Source organism: Oncorhynchus mykiss, chromosome 12 (assembly GCF_057628025.1).
Source record: "Oncorhynchus mykiss isolate SJ-2025 chromosome 12, ASM5762802v1, whole genome shotgun sequence".
Taxonomy (NCBI): Eukaryota; Metazoa; Chordata; class Actinopteri; order Salmoniformes; family Salmonidae; genus Oncorhynchus; species Oncorhynchus mykiss.
In genome coordinates this window covers 76,780,702-76,800,766 of record NC_143033.1, presented here as the reverse complement: position 1 = coordinate 76,800,766, position 20,065 = coordinate 76,780,702, and the positions used below count along the sequence as shown (strand labels likewise).

The 20,065-nt window shown below is 44.8% G+C and overlaps 4 protein-coding genes across 12 annotated transcripts in view; 2 read left to right on the top strand and 2 right to left on the bottom strand.

Moving 5' to 3' along the window:
- Nucleotides 1–397: 397 nt before the first annotated feature.
- Nucleotides 398–1,608, bottom strand: LOC110538462 (DNA-directed RNA polymerase III subunit RPC10). Its single transcript, XM_021625297.3, has 3 exons — nt 1,479–1,608; nt 1,271–1,358; nt 398–1,006 (listed from the first exon to the last, which is right to left on the bottom strand). The coding sequence occupies exons 1-3, from the start codon at nt 1,587–1,589 to the stop codon at nt 879–881; spliced, it is 327 nt and encodes a 108-aa protein (XP_021480972.1). The 5' UTR covers nt 1,590–1,608; the 3' UTR covers nt 398–878.
- Nucleotides 1,605–4,036, top strand: LOC110538461 (U11/U12 small nuclear ribonucleoprotein 25 kDa protein). 2 transcript variants are annotated; one of them, XM_021625294.3, is made up of 7 exons: nt 1,605–1,738; nt 2,189–2,433; nt 2,537–2,627; nt 2,741–2,846; nt 3,189–3,263; nt 3,359–3,423; nt 3,757–4,036. In XM_021625294.3, the coding sequence occupies exons 2-6, from the start codon at nt 2,194–2,196 to the stop codon at nt 3,414–3,416; spliced, it is 570 nt and encodes a 189-aa protein (XP_021480969.1). In that variant the 5' UTR covers nt 1,605–1,738; nt 2,189–2,193; the 3' UTR covers nt 3,417–3,423; nt 3,757–4,036. The 2 variants fall into 2 exon arrangements, with proteins under 2 accessions (XP_021480969.1, XP_021480971.1); XM_021625296.3 differs by lacking the exons at nt 1,605–1,738; nt 3,189–3,263 and having other exon boundaries at nt 1,907–2,433.
- Nucleotides 4,037–7,664: 3,628 nt separating this feature from the next.
- On the top strand, nt 7,665–10,118 carry LOC149979375 (uncharacterized). Its single transcript, XM_090193371.1, has 5 exons — nt 7,665–7,930; nt 8,090–8,215; nt 8,318–8,398; nt 8,566–8,713; nt 9,054–10,118. Exons 1-5 carry the CDS (start codon nt 7,825–7,827, stop codon nt 9,160–9,162), a joined length of 570 nt encoding a protein of 189 aa, XP_090049497.1. The 5' UTR covers nt 7,665–7,824; the 3' UTR covers nt 9,163–10,118.
- LOC110538463 (myocardin-related transcription factor B) overlaps nt 9,740–20,065 on the bottom strand; it is a 55,904-nt gene continuing 45,578 nt past the window's right edge. For 6 of the 8 annotated variants that reach the window (XM_036938322.2, XM_090193366.1, XM_036938324.2 and 3 more), the window contains 7 exons: nt 18,955–19,202; nt 18,393–18,555; nt 15,507–16,382; nt 14,246–14,413; nt 14,013–14,123; nt 13,850–13,910; nt 9,740–13,742 (listed from right to left, as the gene is read on the bottom strand). In XM_036938322.2, the coding sequence (XP_036794217.2) occupies nt 13,243–13,742; nt 13,850–13,910; nt 14,013–14,123; nt 14,246–14,413; nt 15,507–16,382; nt 18,393–18,555; nt 18,955–19,202 (2,127 nt within the window). In that variant the 3' untranslated portion in view covers nt 9,740–13,242. Of the gene's footprint in view, nt 13,743–13,849; nt 13,911–14,012; nt 14,414–15,506; nt 16,383–18,392; nt 18,556–18,954; nt 19,203–19,796; nt 19,992–20,065 lie in introns of those variants that run through there. The other 2 variants (XM_090193370.1, XM_090193369.1) reach the window with 2 other exon arrangements.

The window sequence follows — 20,065 nt, the reverse complement described above, 5'->3', positions numbered from 1 at the left end:
AGGATCTCTCGTCTCATCTCAATACTACCAATAACCAGCATGATTATATACAGTAAACACTGACGGCAGGTGGAGTATGTCTGCATTTACTTGCATTCTTATGGATACGTTTCTTAACTTTGTACTCTATTGAATCGTCTACATGCAATGTGAAGTGGCTTGAAGCTGTGTAAGAACATGTAGTAAAAGCAGAGTTTAGGGATTGTATTTAACTTTGAACACAATGATGGCTTTTGTTGTTGGTAGCTAGTTTGGTCTGTTGCCCCCTCAAAAAAATGTTTTTATAATGTACAACTAAATGATAAGTTGGGTCATTACTGTTGCATACAGTGCAGTTATTTTAACATAAACCAGTATTTGTGATTTTACATGAGTAATTTGTCAGATGGTCATACTCTTTCAATCCAAAACCAGTCATTTTTATAGTATGTTAAACATCTAGGAGAAATAAAATAATGACACCAACAATGGATTCTGGTCATTTGGCAACTACTCAAACACAAATTATGTATCTTCAGCTATAAATTGGAAGTGCAATTGACTTCTGAATGTAATAGGAAACAACCCAGAGAAGTTAACTAATCACAATGATAAATAAAAGGACATACTCTTGTGTATGAAGTACATTTGGTAAAAGTGTATATTACACCAACTCTTGCTATTTTTTCCCCAACACGCTAGGCACCAATGGTGTGGTCAACTAGAAGTCATGTGGTCCAGTCTGTTTGTGCTATTAGCAAACTCCTGTTTATTCACTGTTATGCCAAAGCTGTCTGGCATGACAACAGAAGATTTGGCTACAGCACATACACCATAAAACCAGGTTAGCTGACTCAACTAGCTAGTGTTCTCAGGTAAAGATCCTATTGAACACCAGTTTAGTCTCTCCAGCGATGTCCACACTCATAATTGCAGCATTTGTAGAATGTTGTCATCGGTTCATCTGCAGATCTGGTCTGAATCTGCATGAAGAATGCTCGGGGGTGCTCACACTTGGGACATTTTTCTAAAGAACACAAAACAAGGGTTAGAGTAAATACATACCTGGCTGTAAGTAACAGTGAATATTGCCCATTAGGACCATCTGTCCTCTATAGGTCCGGTGGTGGACACAGGACAGAGGAGGCTGGGCAAATCTAATCCAGCTATGCCATCTGCCAGCCTTTGGGCTACAATCCAGCCAGTGTTCTATAATTTTAGGCGTGGATAACCAGTGACCACAGAATGATTTAAATGTTAGCTAAATTATGCAGGTGATTTGGTAATTTACCTGGCGTGGAATCCACATTTTCCCAGGCTGCAGCTCCACCAAGCACATCATCAACCTCTTTCAGTTTGGGATACTTCCTGTTGTTTACCTATGGGAAAGATGGACATGTTAATACGTTTTAAAATTACACATTGTAAGAGAGAACACATGACAGACACATCAGTTACTTGGCAAGAAGTCTAGGAATTAAGTAAAAGTTAGTTTTTACCTTCCTAGTAATGTTATGCACGTACGGACATGTGTTGCAGGCGAATCGATAGCACTTCTGTCCTTCCTCTACAATCAACACATTCCCACATGTTGGACAAAACAGAAGCATATTCTTTTGACTAAATTGGTCAGCACCGATCTCACAATGTAGCTAGGTTTGTACATCTATTTCAATCATTTATCTAAATTACAAAATCCCTGACAACGTTGTTGACCTCCACGCTCGTGTAAAAACGTTGTTACATCTAAAAAGGTTCGGTAAGAAACTACATTTGCTCTTTCTTTATGGTTCTTTGTTAAAATCATAATTTATATTTAAAGTTAACTATATTGTATTATATTAGAAAAATAGCCCTAGAAATGGAGCAATGATGATAGAAATAGCAGTATCCCAAATCGGTACAAGTCAGAACCTCCACTCGGGCTAGTTTGACTCCGGCATGTTGTAGGTGACGTACATGCCGGTCGCTAAATGTTTTAGCATGAATTGCAGAGATTCAGACTTAACCAAATATACTTTTTATTTTATTTTTAAACTACAGTTTATGTATGTTTTAGTAATTACGAAATATATATTTCACTGTACACGTTGATCAATAGAGTAAGGTGTGAAAATCTTCGTTTATCTAGCTAGCTACTCTTACATGAAATAGCTAGCTAGCTAACATAAACTGGTCAGCAACTTTAGTTACAAACTCCTATTCACAGTGTAAATGATGGGGGAGGAGACCCAGTCCCTTCACCTGGATGAGGGACTGTCTATCAAGAAAGAGGAGTTCGGACAGGCAGAGGGAAAGATGAACCAAGTGGAGGATGAAAAACCAGAGGAGGTTGAAGAGGAAGATGAGGAGGAGGATGAAGAAGCATTGCCACACTCTGAATTCCTGGATATCTTTGAAGAAGGACTGGCTCGCCTTGTACAGGACCCTCTACTCTGTGACCTTCCCATTCAGGTTGGTGACCTAATCCATACTGGTGAAATGTATCTATTTGATGATGTAAAGTCCTCCAGCCTATCCAATGTCTCACTACTTACTGTCTGTCGCTTTCCTGCAGGTGACTCTGGAGGAGGTGAATTCCCAGGTTGCCCTGGAGTATGGCCAAGCCATGACGGTCCGTGTATGCAAAGCGGATGGTGAAGTAATGCGTGAGTTTCTGACTAATGTTTCTTAGAACAAAAATATGGTATTCTACTATTTGAGCAGGTCAAATTAATGATACTGTGTGTGTGTAAGTGACATTCCAATGTGTGTTGGTCAGCCATAGTGGTGGTGCAGAATGCTATGGTGCTGGATTTGAAGAAAGCCATCCAGAGGTTCATGGAGCTGAAACAGCAAAGGGAGGGTGGGGTAAAGCACGTCAGCTGGTAACACACACACACACACTAACCTTGTGGGGGGACACAATTCAGTCCCATTCAAAATCCTATTTTCCCCAAACCTAACTGTAACCCTTACCCTAATCATAAAAATGAACCCGAAAACCTTAACTCTAAACCTAACCCTGGCTCCTAACCCTTACCCTAAAACAAACCCTAGCTCCTAACACTAATTCTAATCTTAACCCTTAACCCCCTAGAAATAGCATTTGGCCTTAAGGGGACTGAATTACCCAGTTTGTTTACTATTCTTGTGGGAAATTCTTGTCCCAACAACTATAGTTATACACACACAACACACACACACACAGTTTTTCTTTTGTTGTGAAGGGGATACGTATGGAGAACCTTTCATCTTGTATTTCAAGGAGAGAAGCTTGATGATGACAAAATGAAACTAAAGGAGTAAGTTTCAATCAAACACCATTGTGATTATGGAGTATATTACATAATGCTTTTGTTAACTGAAAACAACATTTATTGTATTGTTTTATTGTTAGTTATGGGATCAGAAACAGAGATGAGGTGACATTCATGAAGAGACTGAGGAAGAAGTGAAACGGAGGTACAGTAGTCTTCTGAACTATGATCTCAGCCGAAAGATGTTCACAGGCAAAGTGGTACCATTATAATGTTGACTGTAACTATCACAATGTTATGGCTGTGTGAACGAGAGAAAAGCTATTGGAAAATACCCCTGTCTTATGTGCCTGTGGTATTTTCCATTATAATAAGATAATGCTAATTTTGAAAGGACTCAACATTTGTATTTCTTGCACTCCCCATGGGAGTATAACACTGGCAACCCTTTGAAATATATATTTGATGTTTGTAATATTATTGATAATACATTGAGTTGAACAATGAATAACGCTGCTCTATGTGCTTCTAACTTCAGATTTCACTACCGTGTGGAGTCCTGCCTACTCTGTGAGTTGCCTGCACAGTCCCCGTTGCTTCATGTACAGCAACTATAGTCATACACTGACATGACTCAGTTGATGTCTAAAAGGTTTTTCAATGGACATCTCAAACGTTTTTTTACATGTTGTAGATATGATTGTGTGGAATGTTTCGTACGGTCTCCATTTTTTATTGTTTGGACATATTCTCTTGTCCTCTTGTACAGTAATATTGTGCCACTTCAAATATGAATAAAGGCTACAGTGCAACCAAAACGCCCCTGAAATATCACTTTATTTCAGTGAAAATGTTTTAGAATTCTATCTGGCGTTAAACCCTTTAACCAGACCTGGGTGTCCCGCCTGGTCTAACAGTGAGAGTACAACCACAATATGTAAATATCTCCTGTAGTCCTTGTTCAAAACTGAAACAAAATGTTTCACTATTTCCTGGAGTACATAGAGGAGCATCACATTTCCCACAGGACAATCTGAGAGCAACCAGTGAAACCAGGTACAAATCTATATTGTCTCATTACAGTAATTATTTAGTTTGCAGGCAGCAGCAAAGATTGATAAGAAATATATTTCACATTTTCTTTTATCTTTGCATTCTTGGTTTTTAGTAATGTTGGGTCACATCAATCTATCTGACTTGTACAAACAGAACGTGATCTCCTTACATTAGTTTGTCTTGGTATGAAGTATTTGTAGATGTGCAAGGTTGATGCTTACATTGATATATGAAGTTAGTGCTGTGTCTTCTTTTGGCTTATCATCCAAGTGTTGCATAACAGGAATAGATCGAATTGATCTGAATGTATCTAACTTCATGACCTAATCTTCATGATTGGCATGCGTTTCAGACCGGACTACTTGATTGCTAGCATTGACTGGTGGTGTTTGAAATGTTCCACCTTTGTGATATCTGATGCTGGTGGTTCATTTCAGCTCCCAGGATGTCTGGCTATCAAATCAAATTTATTTATATAGCCCTTCTTACAACAGCTGATATCTCAAAGTGCTGTACAGAAACCCAGCCTAAAACCCCAAACAGCAAGCAATGCAGGTGTAGAAACACAGTGGTTAGGAAAAACTCCTTAGAAAGGCCAAAACCTAGGAAGAAACCTAGAGAGGAACCAGGCTATGAGGGGTGGCCAGTCCTCTTCTGGCTGTGCCGGGTGGAGATTATAACAGAACATGGCCAAGATGTTCAAATGTTCATAAATGACCAGCATGCTCAAATAATAATAATCACAGTAGTTGTCGAGGGAGTAAATGTCAGGAGTATCTCTACCGCTCCTGCTGTCTCTAGAGAGTTGAAAGCAGCAGGTCTGGGACAGGTAGCATGTCCGGTGAACAAGTCAGGGTTCCATAGATGCAGGCAGAACAGTTGAAACTGGAGCAGCAGCACGGCCAGGTGGACTGGGGACAGCAAGGAGTCATCATGCCAGGTAGTCCTGAGGCATGGTCCTAGGGCTCAGGTCCTCCGAGAGAGAGAGAAAGAAAGAGAGAATTAGAGAGAGCATACTTAAATTCACACAGGACAAGACAGGAGAAGTACTCCAGATATAACAAACTGACCCTAGCCCCCCGACACATAAACTACTGGAGGCTGAGACAGGAGGGGTCAGGAGACACTGGCCCCATCCGATGACACCCCCGGACAGGGACAAACAGAAAGGTTATAACCCCACCCACTTTGCCAAAGCACAGCCCCCACACCACTAGAGGGATATCTTCAAACACCAACTTACCATCCTGAGACAAGGCCGAATATAGCCCACAAAGATCTCCGCCACGGCACAACCAAAGGGGGGGCGCCAACCCAGACAGGAAGATCACGTTAGTGACTCAACCCACTCAAGTGACGCACCCTTCCTAGGGACGGCATGAAAGAGCACCAGTAAGCCAGTGACTCAGGCCCTGTAATAGGGTTAGAGGCAGAGAATCCCAGTGGAGAGAGGGGAACCGGCCAAGCAGAGACAGCAAGGGCGGTTCGTTGCTCCAGAGGCTTTCCGTTCACCTTCACACTCCTGGGCCAGACTACACTCAATCATATGACCCACTGAAGAGATGAGTCTTCAGTAAAGACTTAAAGGTTGAGACCGAGTCTGCGTCTCTCACATGGGTAGGCAGACCATTCCATAAAAATGGAGCTCTGTAGGAGAAAGCCCTGCCTCCAGCTGTTTGCTTAGAAATTCTAGGGACAATTAGGAGGCCTGCGTCTTGTGACCGTAGCGTACGTGTAGGTATGTACGGCAGGACCAAATCAGAAAGATAGGTAGGAGCAAGCCCATGTAATGCTTTGTAGGTTAACAGTAAAACCTTGAAATCAGCCCTTGCCTTAACAGGAAGCCAGTCTAGAGAGGCTAGCACTGGAGTAATATGATTAAAAAAATTGGTTCTAGTCAGGATTCTAGCAGCCGTGCTTAGCACTAACTGAAGTTTATTTAGTCTTTATCCGGGTAGCTGGAAAGTAAAGCATTTCAGTAGTCTAACCCAGAAGTAACAAAAGCATGGATGAATTTTTCTGCATCATTTTTGGACAGAAAGTTTCTGATGTTTGCAATGTTATGTAGATGGAAAAAAGCTGTCCTTGAAACAGTCTTGATATGTTCGTCAAAAGAGAGATTAGGGTCCAGAGTAACGCCGAGGTCCTTCACAGTTTTATTTGAGACGACTGTACAACCTTCAAGATTAATTGTCAGATTCAACAGAAGATCTCTTTGTTTCTTGGGACCTAAAACAAGCATCTCTGTTTTGTCCGAGTTTAAAAGTAGAAATTTGCAGCCATCCACTTGCTTATGTCTGAAACACAGGGTTCTAGCGAGGGCAATTTTGGGGCTTCACCATGTTTCATTGAAATGTACAGCTGTGTGTCATCTGCATAACATTATGTTTTCGAATGACATCCCCAAGAGGTCAAATATATAGTGAAAACAGTAGTGGTCCTAAAACGGAACCTTGAGGAACACCGTAATTTACAGTTGATTTGTCAGAGGACAAACCATTCACAGAGACAAACTGATATTTTTCCGACAGATAAACCAGGCCAGAATCTAGGCCAGATCTAAACCAGGCCAGAACTTGTCCGTGTAGACCAATTTGGGTTTCCAATCTCTCCAAAAGAATGTGGTGATCGATGTTATCAAAAGCAGCACTAAGGTCTAGGAGCACGAGGACAGATGCAGAGCCTCGGTCTGACGCCATTAAAAGGTAATTTACCACCTTCACAAGTGCAGTCTCAGTGCTATGATGGGGTCTAAAACCAGACTGAAGCATTTTGTATACATTGTTTGTCTTCAGGAAGGCAATAAGTTGCTGTGCAACAGCTTTTTCTAAAGTTTTTGAGAGGAATGGAAGATTCGATATAGGCCGATAGTTTTTTATATTTTCTGGGTCAAGGTTTGGCTTTTTCAAGAAAGGCTTTATTCCTGCCACTTTTAGTGAGTTTGGTACACATCCGGTTGATAGAGAGCAATTTATTATGTTCAACATAGGAGGGCCAAGCACAGGAAGCAGCTCTTTCAGTAGTTTAGTTGGAATAGGGTCCAGTATGCAGCTTGAAGATTTAGAGGCCATGATTATTTTCATCATTGTGTTGAGAGATAGTACTAAAACACTTGAGTGTCTCTCTTGATCCTAGGTCCTGGCAAGTCTGGAGTTGTGCAGACTTAGCTGAGCTTTGGAGGAATACTCAGATTTAAAGAGGAGTCCGTAATTTGCTTTCTAATGATCATGATCTTTTTCTCAAAGAAGTTCATTAATTTATTACTGCTGAAGTGAAAGCCATCCTCACTTGTGGAATGCTGCTTTTTAGTTAGATTTGCGACAGTATCAAAAATACATGTCGGATTGTTCTTATTTTCCTCAATTAAGTTGGAAAAATAGGATGATCGAGCAGCAGTGACGGTTCTTCGATACTGCACGGTACTGTCTTTCCAAGCTTGTCGGAAGACTTCCAGTTTGGTGTGGCGCCATTTCCGTTCCAATTTTCTGGAAGCTTGCTTCAGAGCTCGGGTATTTTCTATCCAGAGCACAGGGAGCTGGATAGGATCTCCATGGAGATGAACCAACTGTCATTCAGGAGGCAGCAACTGATCGACCGCAGGAAAATGCTGACCATCCTGCAGGAGTTCAGGAACCGCTCCAACAACAATAGCACAGGTAAAGAGGAAATTCACTGTCTAGAACCGCTATTATTGAGTAAATGCTCATGGCAGGCATGGATGTACTGTGTGATGTGTCCTCTAGCTATGACCCAGCAGGGCTGATGTGTTCTATCACTGACTCCCTCCGAGACATGTATTATCTCTCTTTGTCCAGCAGAGGGATCCAAGCAGCAGAGTGAGATTCGATGCATTGATCAGGAACTGCAGGAGCTGTCTGAGAAGAAGAGAGCGCTGCAGGAAAGCCAAGATAACATTCTCCATTCCAGTGACCAAAGAAAAGGTGTGTCTACTCTACCGCCGTTATGGTGATACTGTCCTCACACAGCACTCTATTAATACTCACATTCTGATCATGATTGTCTCCCTTTAATGTCCCTTTCAGAGTGCATCATCAGTCAGGGGGGCGTGTCTGTTCTCCCTGACCTCTCTGTTGTCTTTGTTGAAGCTCCACCCTCTATACCAGGTGAGTCACTTGGACTGAGAGTCAAATGAGGTGTGAACTTGTTCATTTGTGGGTTATTTCAAGCGGGACCCCCATTTTGCTACAATTATTTTCCTGGCCTGCTTAGATCAGAGGCTAGTCCTATAGATGAGTGATGTCATATGGTCATAACTACACTCCCTCCTTAGCTCCGGAGGTCATCCTGGACATCCAGAAACTTCCTCCCTGCTCATCTCAGACCCAGTGCCCACAGTGTCGACAGTTCATCACCACAGAGATGGTCACTTCAGTAGGCAATGTGGCCTGTCTGGTCTGTGTCACAATGTCTATACTTGGGTGAGTTGACCTGCACTGTCTTACTGCTGTGTTACTACCAATTGTCTGCCATCTTTGAATGGACAGGAGGTGGACAATGAGGTGTTTTCAACTCTATTCTTCATCTGGAGATGGAGGGAGTAGGATATTTCAGTTAACAAAGAATATGAACACTGCTTAGGTCTCTTAAGTAGAGGTGCCAACAGGTGCTTTTTGGAGACTGCATTCCAGATGTTTGTTTCCTGCAGTACTATGCAAATTTCAGTTTGTAGTGCCTTTGGGCTAGTGTCATATCTGATAATCACATCACCTGATGGAACGCAAAGTTTAACACTATCTTTTCTGGTCTATTCTCATTCAGCTGTGTGGCTGGCTGCTGCCTTATCCCTTTCTGCATTGATAACTTCAAAGATGTCACGCATAGATGTCCTAAGTGTCGAAGTTCAATAATCACCATCAAAAAGCTCTGAGGTAAGGGCCCACATGTACATAGAGACTAATAAACAGGTCTCAGACTGGGCTTGGAGATCTCCCCTTGTGATGATGAGACATCTACCATGAATCTAAGGTGACCCATTTGGGGTTCAGTAGACACCCTGTCCCACCATGCAGGTACAGGACAGCATTGGATGTGGAGGACATGGACAATGAATGTTGAATGGAGCCAAGCCATAGTGAAACATGTTCTGCTGAGTGAGAAGTGATCATAAATTCCCAACAACTGTACTGAGGTCAGTGTCACTCCCATCACTCCTGTGAGGATGATGTAGTCATACTGTGAGAACTGTGGCTGCATCCTGTACATTTTAAGTTAGTGTGTATGGCATTGTTCTTGGAATAAAATGCATTCATCAATGCAATTTATTAGAGAAACTGCATTAAAATGTTTTTTTAAACATTTTTATTGACCTGCAAAAAACCTGTGTGAATTGTAAAACATCGGAGGAAAATAGTGTTTCAAGGTCTGTGAACTCTAAAGCTGCATGTGACTTATCCAAGCCTAGTGGTGGCTGTGTTAGGGTTTGGAACTCCTTGGTAAACAAAAAGTCACATGATATGGTTGTTTTATTTACTAAACACAACTGAATCATTTTCACACACAATGTACATGACCGTTTTTATTGACACAAAAAGGCTATATATACACATTATGGGTATACAGTAGTATGCATACTGTATACACCAAACAGTCTTAATACAAAAGAGCTTAGATGTGCTACATTTGTATAAAATGTACGAAAAGAGCTCATGTGCGACATTTGTAAAAAAAAAAAAATGTTTATGCATGACAAAATATATACACAATGTGCAAAATGTATGGCATACTAACTATGTATCAATACACCATTGCAAGGGAAGGGGCTATACTAGTATAGTACAAATAAAATGACTTCTGATTCCAGCTCATTCTCCCTTTCTGTAGTTTGGACACATGATCAATGGGGCACTGATGCTCAGACAAAAACAAAGTTGTGCACAAAGACCAATCAGGAGCAGGCAATGTTTTTTTGATTAGCTACCCATTTTTATCCACTCACAGTGTAAACTGCTTTGCAATTTAAGTGCTTTTGTCTGTATTTCCAACAGAAATGTGTGACATTGAGGCATTAAAGGACCAGTGCACTCAAAAGCATTTATATACACTGATTGTACAAAACATTAGGAATTAGGAACAGCTTCCTAACATTGAGTTGCACCCCCCCCTTTCCCCCCAGAACAGACTCAATTCGTCGGCGCATGGACTACAAGGTGTTGAAGTGTTCCACAGAGATGCTGGCCCATGTTTACTCCAATGCTTGCTTCTCACAGTTGTGTCAAGTTGGCTGGATGTCCTTTGGGTGGTGGACCATTCTTGATACACACGGGAAACTGTTGAGCATGAAAACCCAGCAGCTTTGCAGTTATTGACATACTCAAACCAGTGTGTCTGGCACACCGGTGTGTCTAGTTCCAAACCTCTATGCCAATATCAGCTAGTTTTCAGTTTTCCCCTCCCCACTCAGACCACTCCCAGACAGTCATAGTAAAATTATTGCTCTTTGCTAAGGAGCTGTTTTAGTTTCTTTTTGATAATTTTGAGTGAAAACAATCACAGTAAGGTACTTAATTGTTACTCAGAAAGTATTTGACATTGAGTTAAAAACAGCTGCATTGGACCTTTAAGCCATTTTCTTTGGTAGGGGACAGACAGGTAGGCTAGAATTGGTCAAAACCCTTGAAATACATATTTCTTTAGCACGGTCTGCAATGTATTTCCAAGGAATGCTTATGCTGTCGTTGGTGCGTCAAACTTTATCATGCCGAATAGTGTTTTAAAGCTTCTTCCATTTTTCGGGGGGGGGATCTACTAAATTGCTGAAAGGTTTCTGTGTTTCTAAAGGCAGTTATCCGTTGCGTAGCTCAGACTGCTTGATAAAGAGGACTGACAACTTTTGTAAAGTCAACCCATCTGTAAACTCCTCTGCCTGGTTCAACACTTCAAATGCTTTCACATGTTATCTTTGGCCAGTATATGTCACTGTAATGTAATTTGTGTACGATGTGTACGATTGCAATAATCATGTAGGATTTTGACCTAAAAGAAGACTTCAACTGGGAGAGAGGAGTGAAAAACAGTGTGGAGATAATTGTAATACCCATCTGTTGGTAGTAATGGTACATATGATCACACACTGCTTTGAAAGGTGTTTTGAAAGGTTGCTTCTTGATGTGATGTGAGTGGCTGAAATCCCGATCCTACATAATCTGCTGGTCTAAGGCTTCATGAATAGAGACACATCAGGCCTACTACAACAAAATTATACAATAATGATGCTTACATTTGAACCTGCAGGACTATAGCCACAAATATTGCTAAGCTGATCACAAAAGCACAAGACAGCCTTGAACCACCTCTGCTGATTCACTGTGACTTCTTGGCTTGTCAAACTGAATGATGTCAATTTGTTTGTTCTCGGTATGTCAGCCAACTAAGGTCAGACGGTATATTGAAGAGAGCCATTGAAATGCTGAGGGGAATTTACTGGCTATATTTCTGCCAGTTCCTAGAGTCAAAACAAGCAAAAGCGATATGCAACACAGATGTGCAGTGCACACACAGACACCAGCTCTACACACCAGCTCTACACACCAGCTCTAGCTCATGTGCACTGCACGTCACACATAAACAAGCAGGATTCAGCTGATCTGTACATTGGGATAAATCCACTCCAGACTTGACAAAAGGGTTGAGAGAGAGAACATTTCCAAAGGCTCTTTTGTCGATAATATAAAGGACATAGGCCTGGGCTAGCTAGCTACAGCGGTGCTGTGCCACCTATTGTGACCCCATGCACACGTTGTAGTTTGGTAAACAAACTCACATTGGCCTTACTCTCTCCCACACAAGAATAGAGTAAGAACAACAGCTGCTAAAAATGTGATGGCTCTCAACTTCTAATTTGGATTAATTCAAGAGTTCTCAGGGCGACAGCTCTCGTATTGTCAACCAATGATACTAAATGAGGGTATCGTGCACTCACCGTTTTTTCTCTTACATGACATAAGGGGGCTTACTGTTAACACTCACTTTAAGTAGTCTCCTGCTTTATTTTAGTCATCACTCTGTGCACTCTTTGGAAAGTCTTTAGTTGAATTAAGTGAAAGCAATGCATTGAAAATATCAAGATATTTGGCAAATGGTCTTATAAGGCATAATGCAATATGTGCAGTCTTTTAGCATCTGTGTCCAATTCCCTCCTGTGATGGGAATCGCATGGGGGCACTGAGTAAAGCAAAGGCAGTTATTTCAAAGCCATAATGCTAAGCTAATACCACATTCCAATATGTCATATACATACACAGGACTGTAATACAGCTGCCTTAGTGATGTATGCAGCAGAGCAGACAGACTACTGCTACTGTAGACATAGGCTTATAATATATACAATCTCTCTGCGCTGTCTGTCAAATTTATCACGAAAGTCAGTCAGTAACCATGCCACTGGCGCAGTCAGAACCAGGCGTGAAATTCTCTAACACCTGGGTCAACATCTGTTTCCACTAGCGAGTTCTCATCCTGAGCCGGGATCACATTTCCTGATCCCGCTCCTTATCTACTGTAACGCCATTTCAGGAGAGACCACCCTTCCTCAGACCAGGTCCTCTTCTGAAAGAGATCACAGGGGGAGATCAACCTCTTCATACCATTGATCTATACCACAGCCCAGTGGGTGCTTAGCCTTCCTTAGAATGAGTGGCTGTTATGAGGGACGAAACCTCAGAGGGAAACAGCTACACTGTATATCCAATGACAAAGGAGGGTCCATGCCTCTAGCACTCCGATCTGCTCAGAGCAGTGAGATCCACCACTAGTGCTGCTGTAGCCCTGCACAGAACTTCCCACAGGGACTCAAGGCCAGCAGTACTGCACTCTCCTCCCCCACCTCCACTGGAGAAGACTGACCTCTCCGTCTCACTTATCAGTATGTGTGTGTCTCTCCCTGACAGCCCTCTGTCTGAACAGGCCTGTTTGGGGGTGGGTGGGGGGGTGGAGGTCACATTGACACCCCTTAGTCCCAGTGTAGCTGCAGGTCATGGGAGTCCAGGAAGTCAGAGGAGAAGACCCCAGACGGGGGAAGGCCTAGTGGGTTGAGTCCCCCCGTCGGCCCGGGCATGGTCAGGTCCAGCCACTCCATGTTGTCCAGGTTGGTGTGGTCCAGGTGGTAGCTGGAGGGGGGTGCACTGACATTGTTGAACCCGGTGGTGTCCGTGTCCATGGGGGAGTGCTCCAGCAGCTGACTGTGCAGCTCTTCCATCAACCTCAGTGTCTGGGGCTCAGTCTCCCCCTTCAGCGTGCATTCCAGGAAGGCCTCCAGCTGGTTGTCTATGGCCAGGGCTGTCAGGCTGGGTGGGGCCGGGGCGTTAAGGGTGGGGGCGGGCGGGCGGGCCACCTGGATCTGGGGCGGGGGGCGGGATAGCACCGTGTTGAAGGGCAGGGTGGTTACGCTGGCGGTCACAGGAAGCAGCTTGTCTGGAAAGGAAGGGTCCTGTCTGATGAATGGGGAGATCTCTGTAGAAGAAAAGAACATGGGAGATGATGGATTCATGGCCAGAGAGGGACTCAGCTGTCATAATGGAGAGGAGGAGACCCCAACCATAGTCAAGTATTTTTCTCACCTCCACTCTCGATCAACACGTCAAACAGGTCATCCATGTGCTGGCTGGTTGCCGTGGGTACCTGCATAGACAATAAAGACCAGTCAATACCTGCCTCAACGCCTAACAGACCTAGAAGGTCAGTCCAGTGTGTTTTAGTAGGGTGTTATAAAAGCTCTATTACCTGTGCAGCAGTCTGCATTCTGCGCGTCTGTTTAACAGCCTCTTCGTAGCGTGGCGGGTCCTTACTCTTGGGGATGTGGTTTGAGAAGTTGGGCTGGCAGGTAGAGGGGGACTGATGGACAGACAAAACGATGAGATATAATCCCTATAAGCTCTAAACAACCTATGCGGTTCACATATTCAACGCAACTAAATGAATACGTGGATATAATGCAGTATTTAATTAAACAATGCCTTGTTTGTTGGACCATTGGGGACTGCTTGGTTGGACGAGGCCCTGGCAGGGGACCTGCTCCCTGGGAAAGTGTTTAGGAAACACTGGGGGATCTCTGTCTGACCTGGGCCTGCTCTGAACTGGAACCCAGAGCCTGAGGTGGTGGTGGTGCACAGTGGGACTGTCATCTGTAGAGGAATGATGAACAGTGGTTAACACCACGGTACACACTCCTTCTGGGGCAGATAAATACTGGTCAGCTGTAGTAGTACACACCCTCCAATTAGAAGGCACACAGTGGTTGGACAGGGTACACACTCTCTCTGGGAGGAATAAAAAGTGTTTATGTATTATTATGTGGAAGTACAAAATCTCTAGGGACATAATAAAAGGCATGGGGTATCTGTGCAGTGCAACACAAAGCAGTGTGTTTCTGGATGTGGGAGCACTCTTCAATGAGTGTTGTGCTGCAGTTGCTGTTGCTAATTCTAGCTGGCTGTTGATTTGGCCCCGTGCAGATCTGCAGACCTGGGTTCAAATAGTATTTGACATCTTTCAATTAAGTAGTGTTTGCTTGAGCTTGCATTTGAGTGACAGATGGACGGAGTGTGCACTTTTGGGACTATTCAGTTGGTAAAATTTTTGCCAGGCAGGCCCAGTCAAGCACAGCTTAAGTATTTGAAGGAAAACAAATGCTATTTGAACACAGGTCTGGTCCTATAGAGACTAGAGCAGACAGTGTAGTCTAGTGTGCTGTCTGCCTGGCCGTCAGTCAGCACCTGCTCCAGTAACCGGAGCTTAGACAGGCTCCGGCCCTCCTTTTGATGTGACTAGGAGAGGAATTCATCACCCTGTCCAGGCCTGCTATTACCTTGGCAACACACTAGATAAATCACCCAGAGAAGAGAATATTAAAGAAGTTGGAGAGGGAGACTCTCTGCTTTCAAAACACGGCTAATGCCCTAAAAAATGTGATTAGGCCGGCCCATCACAATAGAATGTAAGCAGCGATTTATAAAGTGTCTCTGGAAATGGTGTTATCCCAGAAAAAGGGCACAAAAACAGGATGTGCAATTTATTCAGCGGAACAACTCATCCACAGACCAGACAGCAATTTATTTAGTTATGGTTTGGTGCAGCACAAAGCCCTTGGAGAGTACTATAACACAATACACAGAGACACTACAATACAGGTGGGTAAAATGGTGTCTGCTGACAGTACCTTGGGGAATATCCCACTCTAAATATGGGATTAGAGTAAATTAAACCATACATTCTCACCTGTGCCATGGGTTGGGTCTGGGTGGTGTGTTGTTGTTGGTGGGGTGCTGAGGCCTCTGTTTTCTGGATGAGGCCTGGAGCTGTAGTACTAACTGTGGTCTGCAGGAATGGCTCTCTGACCTGCAGCTTAATGCTGTTGTTCGGTAGCTGGATGGTGGCAGTGCTGGTGGGCAGGGAGACAGGCAGCAGGATCTGTGTTCCAGGCTGGCCAGACAGCGAGGTCTGAGGCTGGGGCTGTCTGAGGACCTGAGGCACCTGCTGGTGGCTGATGAAGAACTGAGGCAGGGGGGACGTCTGCACCTGGCCTGAGCTGGGCTCCTCCTGTTTCACCACTGCTAGTGGGCTATGCGCAGAGGCAGAGCAGATTGAGGCGGCCCTGCCCTCTTCTTTGACCTGGGCCAGGGCCATGGGGGCTGGAGGGCTGGGCAGACCCCTCTTCTCCACCTCTAGCTGCATCTTCAGCTCCTCCACCAGCTTCTGCTCCTGCTCCAGCTTCCTCATCAGCTCCTCGATCTGACGCTCCTTCTCGTGCAGTCGCTGGTCCTTCTCTGAGGTTCTGGTCTCCATTGGGCTGTCCTCCAGGCGGCCTTGGTGGGGAGACGACCCAGAAGGAGTGGGCCGAGCTGGGGAAAGAGCTCCTGGCATCCCAGCCTCCTCCATGCCCAGGCTGGAGACCTCCGAGGGTGCGGGGGACACAGGAGGTGTGGAGCTCATGCTCTCAGGTTGTGGGGCCCCTGTGTAGCCTGTCAGCTCCATGGCAGTGGCAGCCTGGCTGCTGGGGATCTCCTGATAAGGCTTTAGTCTCTCTATCAGGTCAGTCTTGGTGCCAGACACCGGAAGACCTCGCAGTTTCAGCTCCATCTTCAGCTCAGCTACCTACGGGCCAGGTATAATGAACAGTCATGAGTCATCATAACAAAAAACAAGCCCCCTCAATAAATCTCCATACAACATGTCACTGCCTAGGGGCTCCGCTTTCCCCTTTAATAAACTCAGCAAAAACAGAAACGTCCCTTTTTCTGGAACCTGTCTTTCAAAGATAATAAGATAATTTGTAAAAATCCAAATAACTTCACAGATCTTCACTGTAAAGGGTTTAAATACTGTTTCCCATGCTTGTTCAATGAATCATAAACAGTTAATGAACATGTACCTGTGGAACAGTCGTTAAGACACTGTTCTTACAGACGGTAGGCAATTAAAGTCACAGTTATGAAAACTTAGGACACTAAAGAGGCCTTTCTACGGACTCTGAAAAACACCAAAAGAAAGATGCCCAGGGTCCCTGCTTATCTGTGTGAACGTGCCTTAGGCATGCAGTAAGGAGGCATGAGGACTGCAGATGCGGCCAGGGCAATAAATGACCATGTCCGTACTGTGAGACACCTAAGACAGCGCTACAGGGAGACAGGACGGACTGCTGACGGTCCTCGCATTGGTAGACCACGTGTAACACCTGCACAGGATCGGTACATCCGAACATCACACCTGCGGGACACGTACAGGATGGCAACAACAACTGCCCGAGTTACACCAGGAATTCACAATCCCTCCATCAGTGCTCAGACTGTCCGCAATAGGTTGAGAGAGGCTGGACTGAGGGCTTGTAGGCCTGTTGTAAGGCAGGTCCTCACCAGACACCACCGGCAACAACGTTGTTTTGGCTCACCAGGGGTGATGGTCGGATTCGTGTTTATCGTCGAAGGAATTAGCGTTACACCGAGGCCTGTACTCTGGAGCGGGATCGATATGGAGATGGAGGGTCTGTCATGGTCAAGGGCGGTGTGTCACAGCATCATCGGACTGAGCTTGTTGTCATTGCAGGCAATCTCAAAGCTGTGCGTTACAGGGAAGACAGTACTCTTCCTGCATTCTCATTCTGACATGACCCTCCAGCATGACAGTGCCACCAGCCATACTGCTCGTTCTGTGCATGATTTCCTGCAAGACAGGAAATCATGCCATGGCCAGCGAAGAGCCTGGATCTCAATCCCATTGAGCACCTCTGGGACCTGTTGGATCAGAGGGTGAAGACTAGGGCCATTCCCCCCCAAAATGTCTGGGAACTTGCAGGTGCCTTGGTGGAAGAGTGGGGTAACATCTGACAGCAAGAACTGGCAAATCCGGTGCAGTCCATGAGGAGGAGATGCACTGCAGTATTTTTTTTGTTTGTTTTTTGTTGTTGTTGAATTTTACCCCTTTTTCTCCCCAATTTCGTGGTATCCAATTGTTTTAGTATCATGCAATTGTGCTACTATCTTGTCTCATCGCTACAACTCCCGTATGGGCTCGGGAGAGACGAAGGTTGAAAGTCGTGCATCCTCCGATACACAACCCAACCAAGCCGCACTGCTTCGTAACACAGCGCGCATCCAACCCGGAAGCCAGCCGCACCAATGTGTCGGAGGAAACACTTTGCACCTGGCAACCTTGGTTAGCGCGCACTGCTCCCGGCCCGCCACAGCAGTCACTGGTGCGTGATGAGACAAGGACATCCCTACCGGCCAAGCCCTCTCTAACCCGGACAACGCTAGGCCAAATGTGCGTCGCTCCACAGACCTCCCGGTCGCGGCCGGTTACGAAAGAGCCTGGGCGCGAACCCAGAGTCTCTGATGGCACAGCTGGCGCTGCAGCACTGCAGTACTTTATGCAGCTGGTGGCCACACCAGATACTGACTGTTACTTTTGATTTTGACCCCCCGTTGTTCAGGGACACATTATTCAATTTCTGTTCGTCACATGTCTGTGGAACTTGTTCAGTTTATGTCTCAGTTGTTGAATCTTGTTATGTTCGTACAAATATTTACACATGTTAAGTTTGCTGAAAATAAACGCAGTTGACGTTTATTTTTTTGCTGTTTATATCGGAGCAGGAGTGAGCTTCACCTTCATTTCGTCCAGGTTGGCAGGTAGGACACCAGGCTTGCGGTTTGTCAGAGTCTGGTTAGACCGTGCTGGGGCAGCGCTGGGTAGAGAGACCATGATGGGACTTGACAGACTGCTGCCACTCAGAGACATGTTGGAGCAGCTGTTCTGACCCTCCGTCGACCTGTAGGAACACAGACAACGGGAGGAGGGTTTAGTGTTCGGATGGGAGAAAGAGTTTCCTGTATGTCCCATCATTCACAATCAACAGTCTCCGTCCGGGACAATGCACACAGGAATACTATATCTAAGCCAAACAGAAGCTGTGCAGGAAACGGATGTGACAGATTACATCGCTATTATCCAGGTGTGGACTTATTCTGTTAGGGAGGATTGTTTGCTTGAATCACATTGTTCAAAGGAAACAATGTTTGCCTTCCAGGTGTAGCGATGATGTACTAACCGCCCTGAACTGAAAGCTGTCAGTCAATTAAACTGCAAATAGAATGTGAGGGATTGGCCTACGGTATTCAAGCTGCGGTAACACATTACATTCCAATGTCCTTTTTACAGTGGGCCATACTTGAGTGGGGCAGGCAGGATGGTCTGGTAGTTATAGTGCTGCTGCTGCTGGCTCAGTATCTGCAGCTGGAGGAACTGCTGCTGCTGATGCAGGAGCCTGGCGTAGGCTGAGTCCATGGGGGCCTCGTTGGCCTCCTGTTTCTGGTCCGGGGGGATGTACTGGTGGTACTTTAGCTTCTTCACCCGCGGCTTGGGATCCTTATTCTTCTTACTGCGGCTCTTGTCATTGGGTGTCTTTGGCTGGCTTTGCTGCACAGGGGAAAAGAGGAACGGTTACAACCTACTGGATACTACCCGGGAGGAGCAGTGAAACGTTTTCACTGAAAACTTCAAAGGTTCATCTCACTGAGTGGAAAGTGGACATGTTTAGTGTTCTGACTGTTGTGGATAACGTCTAAACATCTTGCCAGTATTGTGAGGCTTGTCCACTAAATTGTGCCCATTTCATACTGTAGTATAAAATGAATATGTGCGACATTGTGATAACGCCCAGTGAGAAAGACAGGATGGGGAAATGGAATGTGGAAAGGGATGTGGGGTGACCCTTATTGTTCAGTAACTAAATTACAGGATACACATTAAATGGCTTGGCATTTGAGAGGTAGATGCAAGCCATAAAAATATGCATGCAAGCCATAAACACCAATTCAAGTTGGTTTATGCAAACACACAGCCTCGAATGTGTTCCTCCCTGTTCTTCAACACAGGAGGGGCAGAGCTCAGAAAATATTCATTTGCTTTGTGTGTAAAGGATTGTGACAAATGACCAAGTTATTACTTCACTCCCTTCTCTTGCTTCCATCCTTTATACCCTGAAGGCTAAGAGAAAGCCTGTCACTTAACCTTAATTGAAGACTGAGAGCGGCTGGCAGTTTAAGTCCAAGGATTTGTGAAAAACTCCTCCAGGCCTTGTTGTGCTTTGAACCACATTTGAATTGGCCGAACCATCAGTTTCGACTGGTCTCTGCCTGCACTGATGGGTTCTTTCACTGTGACCGAACACAGCCCCAGTGTTTGTCCTCCTCTGACTTCTTATCTCTGATTACAGTTCCAAAGGAAGCAGCATGAAAACCACAGCAGATCAGAGAGAGAGAGAGAGTCAAATATCAGAG

Bases quoted from the DNA above. Each gene is read 5' to 3' on its own strand.
- LOC110538462 (XM_021625297.3), bottom strand. From the start codon at position 1,589: ATGCTTCTGTTTTGTCCAACATGTGGGAATGTGTTGATTGTAGAGGAA. The intron at 1,359-1,478 runs GTAAAAACTAAC...TCTTTCCCATAG, and splicing joins TGCATAACATTACTAGGAAG to GTAAACAACAGGAAGTATCC. The intron at 1,007-1,270 runs GTAAATTACCAA...TGTGTTCTTTAG, and splicing joins AAATGTGGATTCCACGCCAG to AAAAATGTCCCAAGTGTGAG.
- LOC110538461 (XM_021625294.3), top strand. From the start codon at position 2,194: ATGATGGGGGAGGAGACCCAGTCCCTTCACCTGGATGAGGGACTGTCT. The intron at 2,434-2,536 runs GTTGGTGACCTA...GCTTTCCTGCAG, and splicing joins TCTGTGACCTTCCCATTCAG to GTGACTCTGGAGGAGGTGAA. The intron at 2,847-3,188 runs GTAACACACACA...TTTGTTGTGAAG, and splicing joins GGGGTAAAGCACGTCAGCTG to GGGATACGTATGGAGAACCT.
- LOC149979375 (XM_090193371.1), top strand. From the start codon at position 7,825: ATGGAGATGAACCAACTGTCATTCAGGAGGCAGCAACTGATCGACCGC. The intron at 7,931-8,089 runs GTAAAGAGGAAA...CTCTTTGTCCAG, and splicing joins CTCCAACAACAATAGCACAG to CAGAGGGATCCAAGCAGCAG. The intron at 8,216-8,317 runs GTGTGTCTACTC...TGTCCCTTTCAG, and splicing joins TTCCAGTGACCAAAGAAAAG to AGTGCATCATCAGTCAGGGG.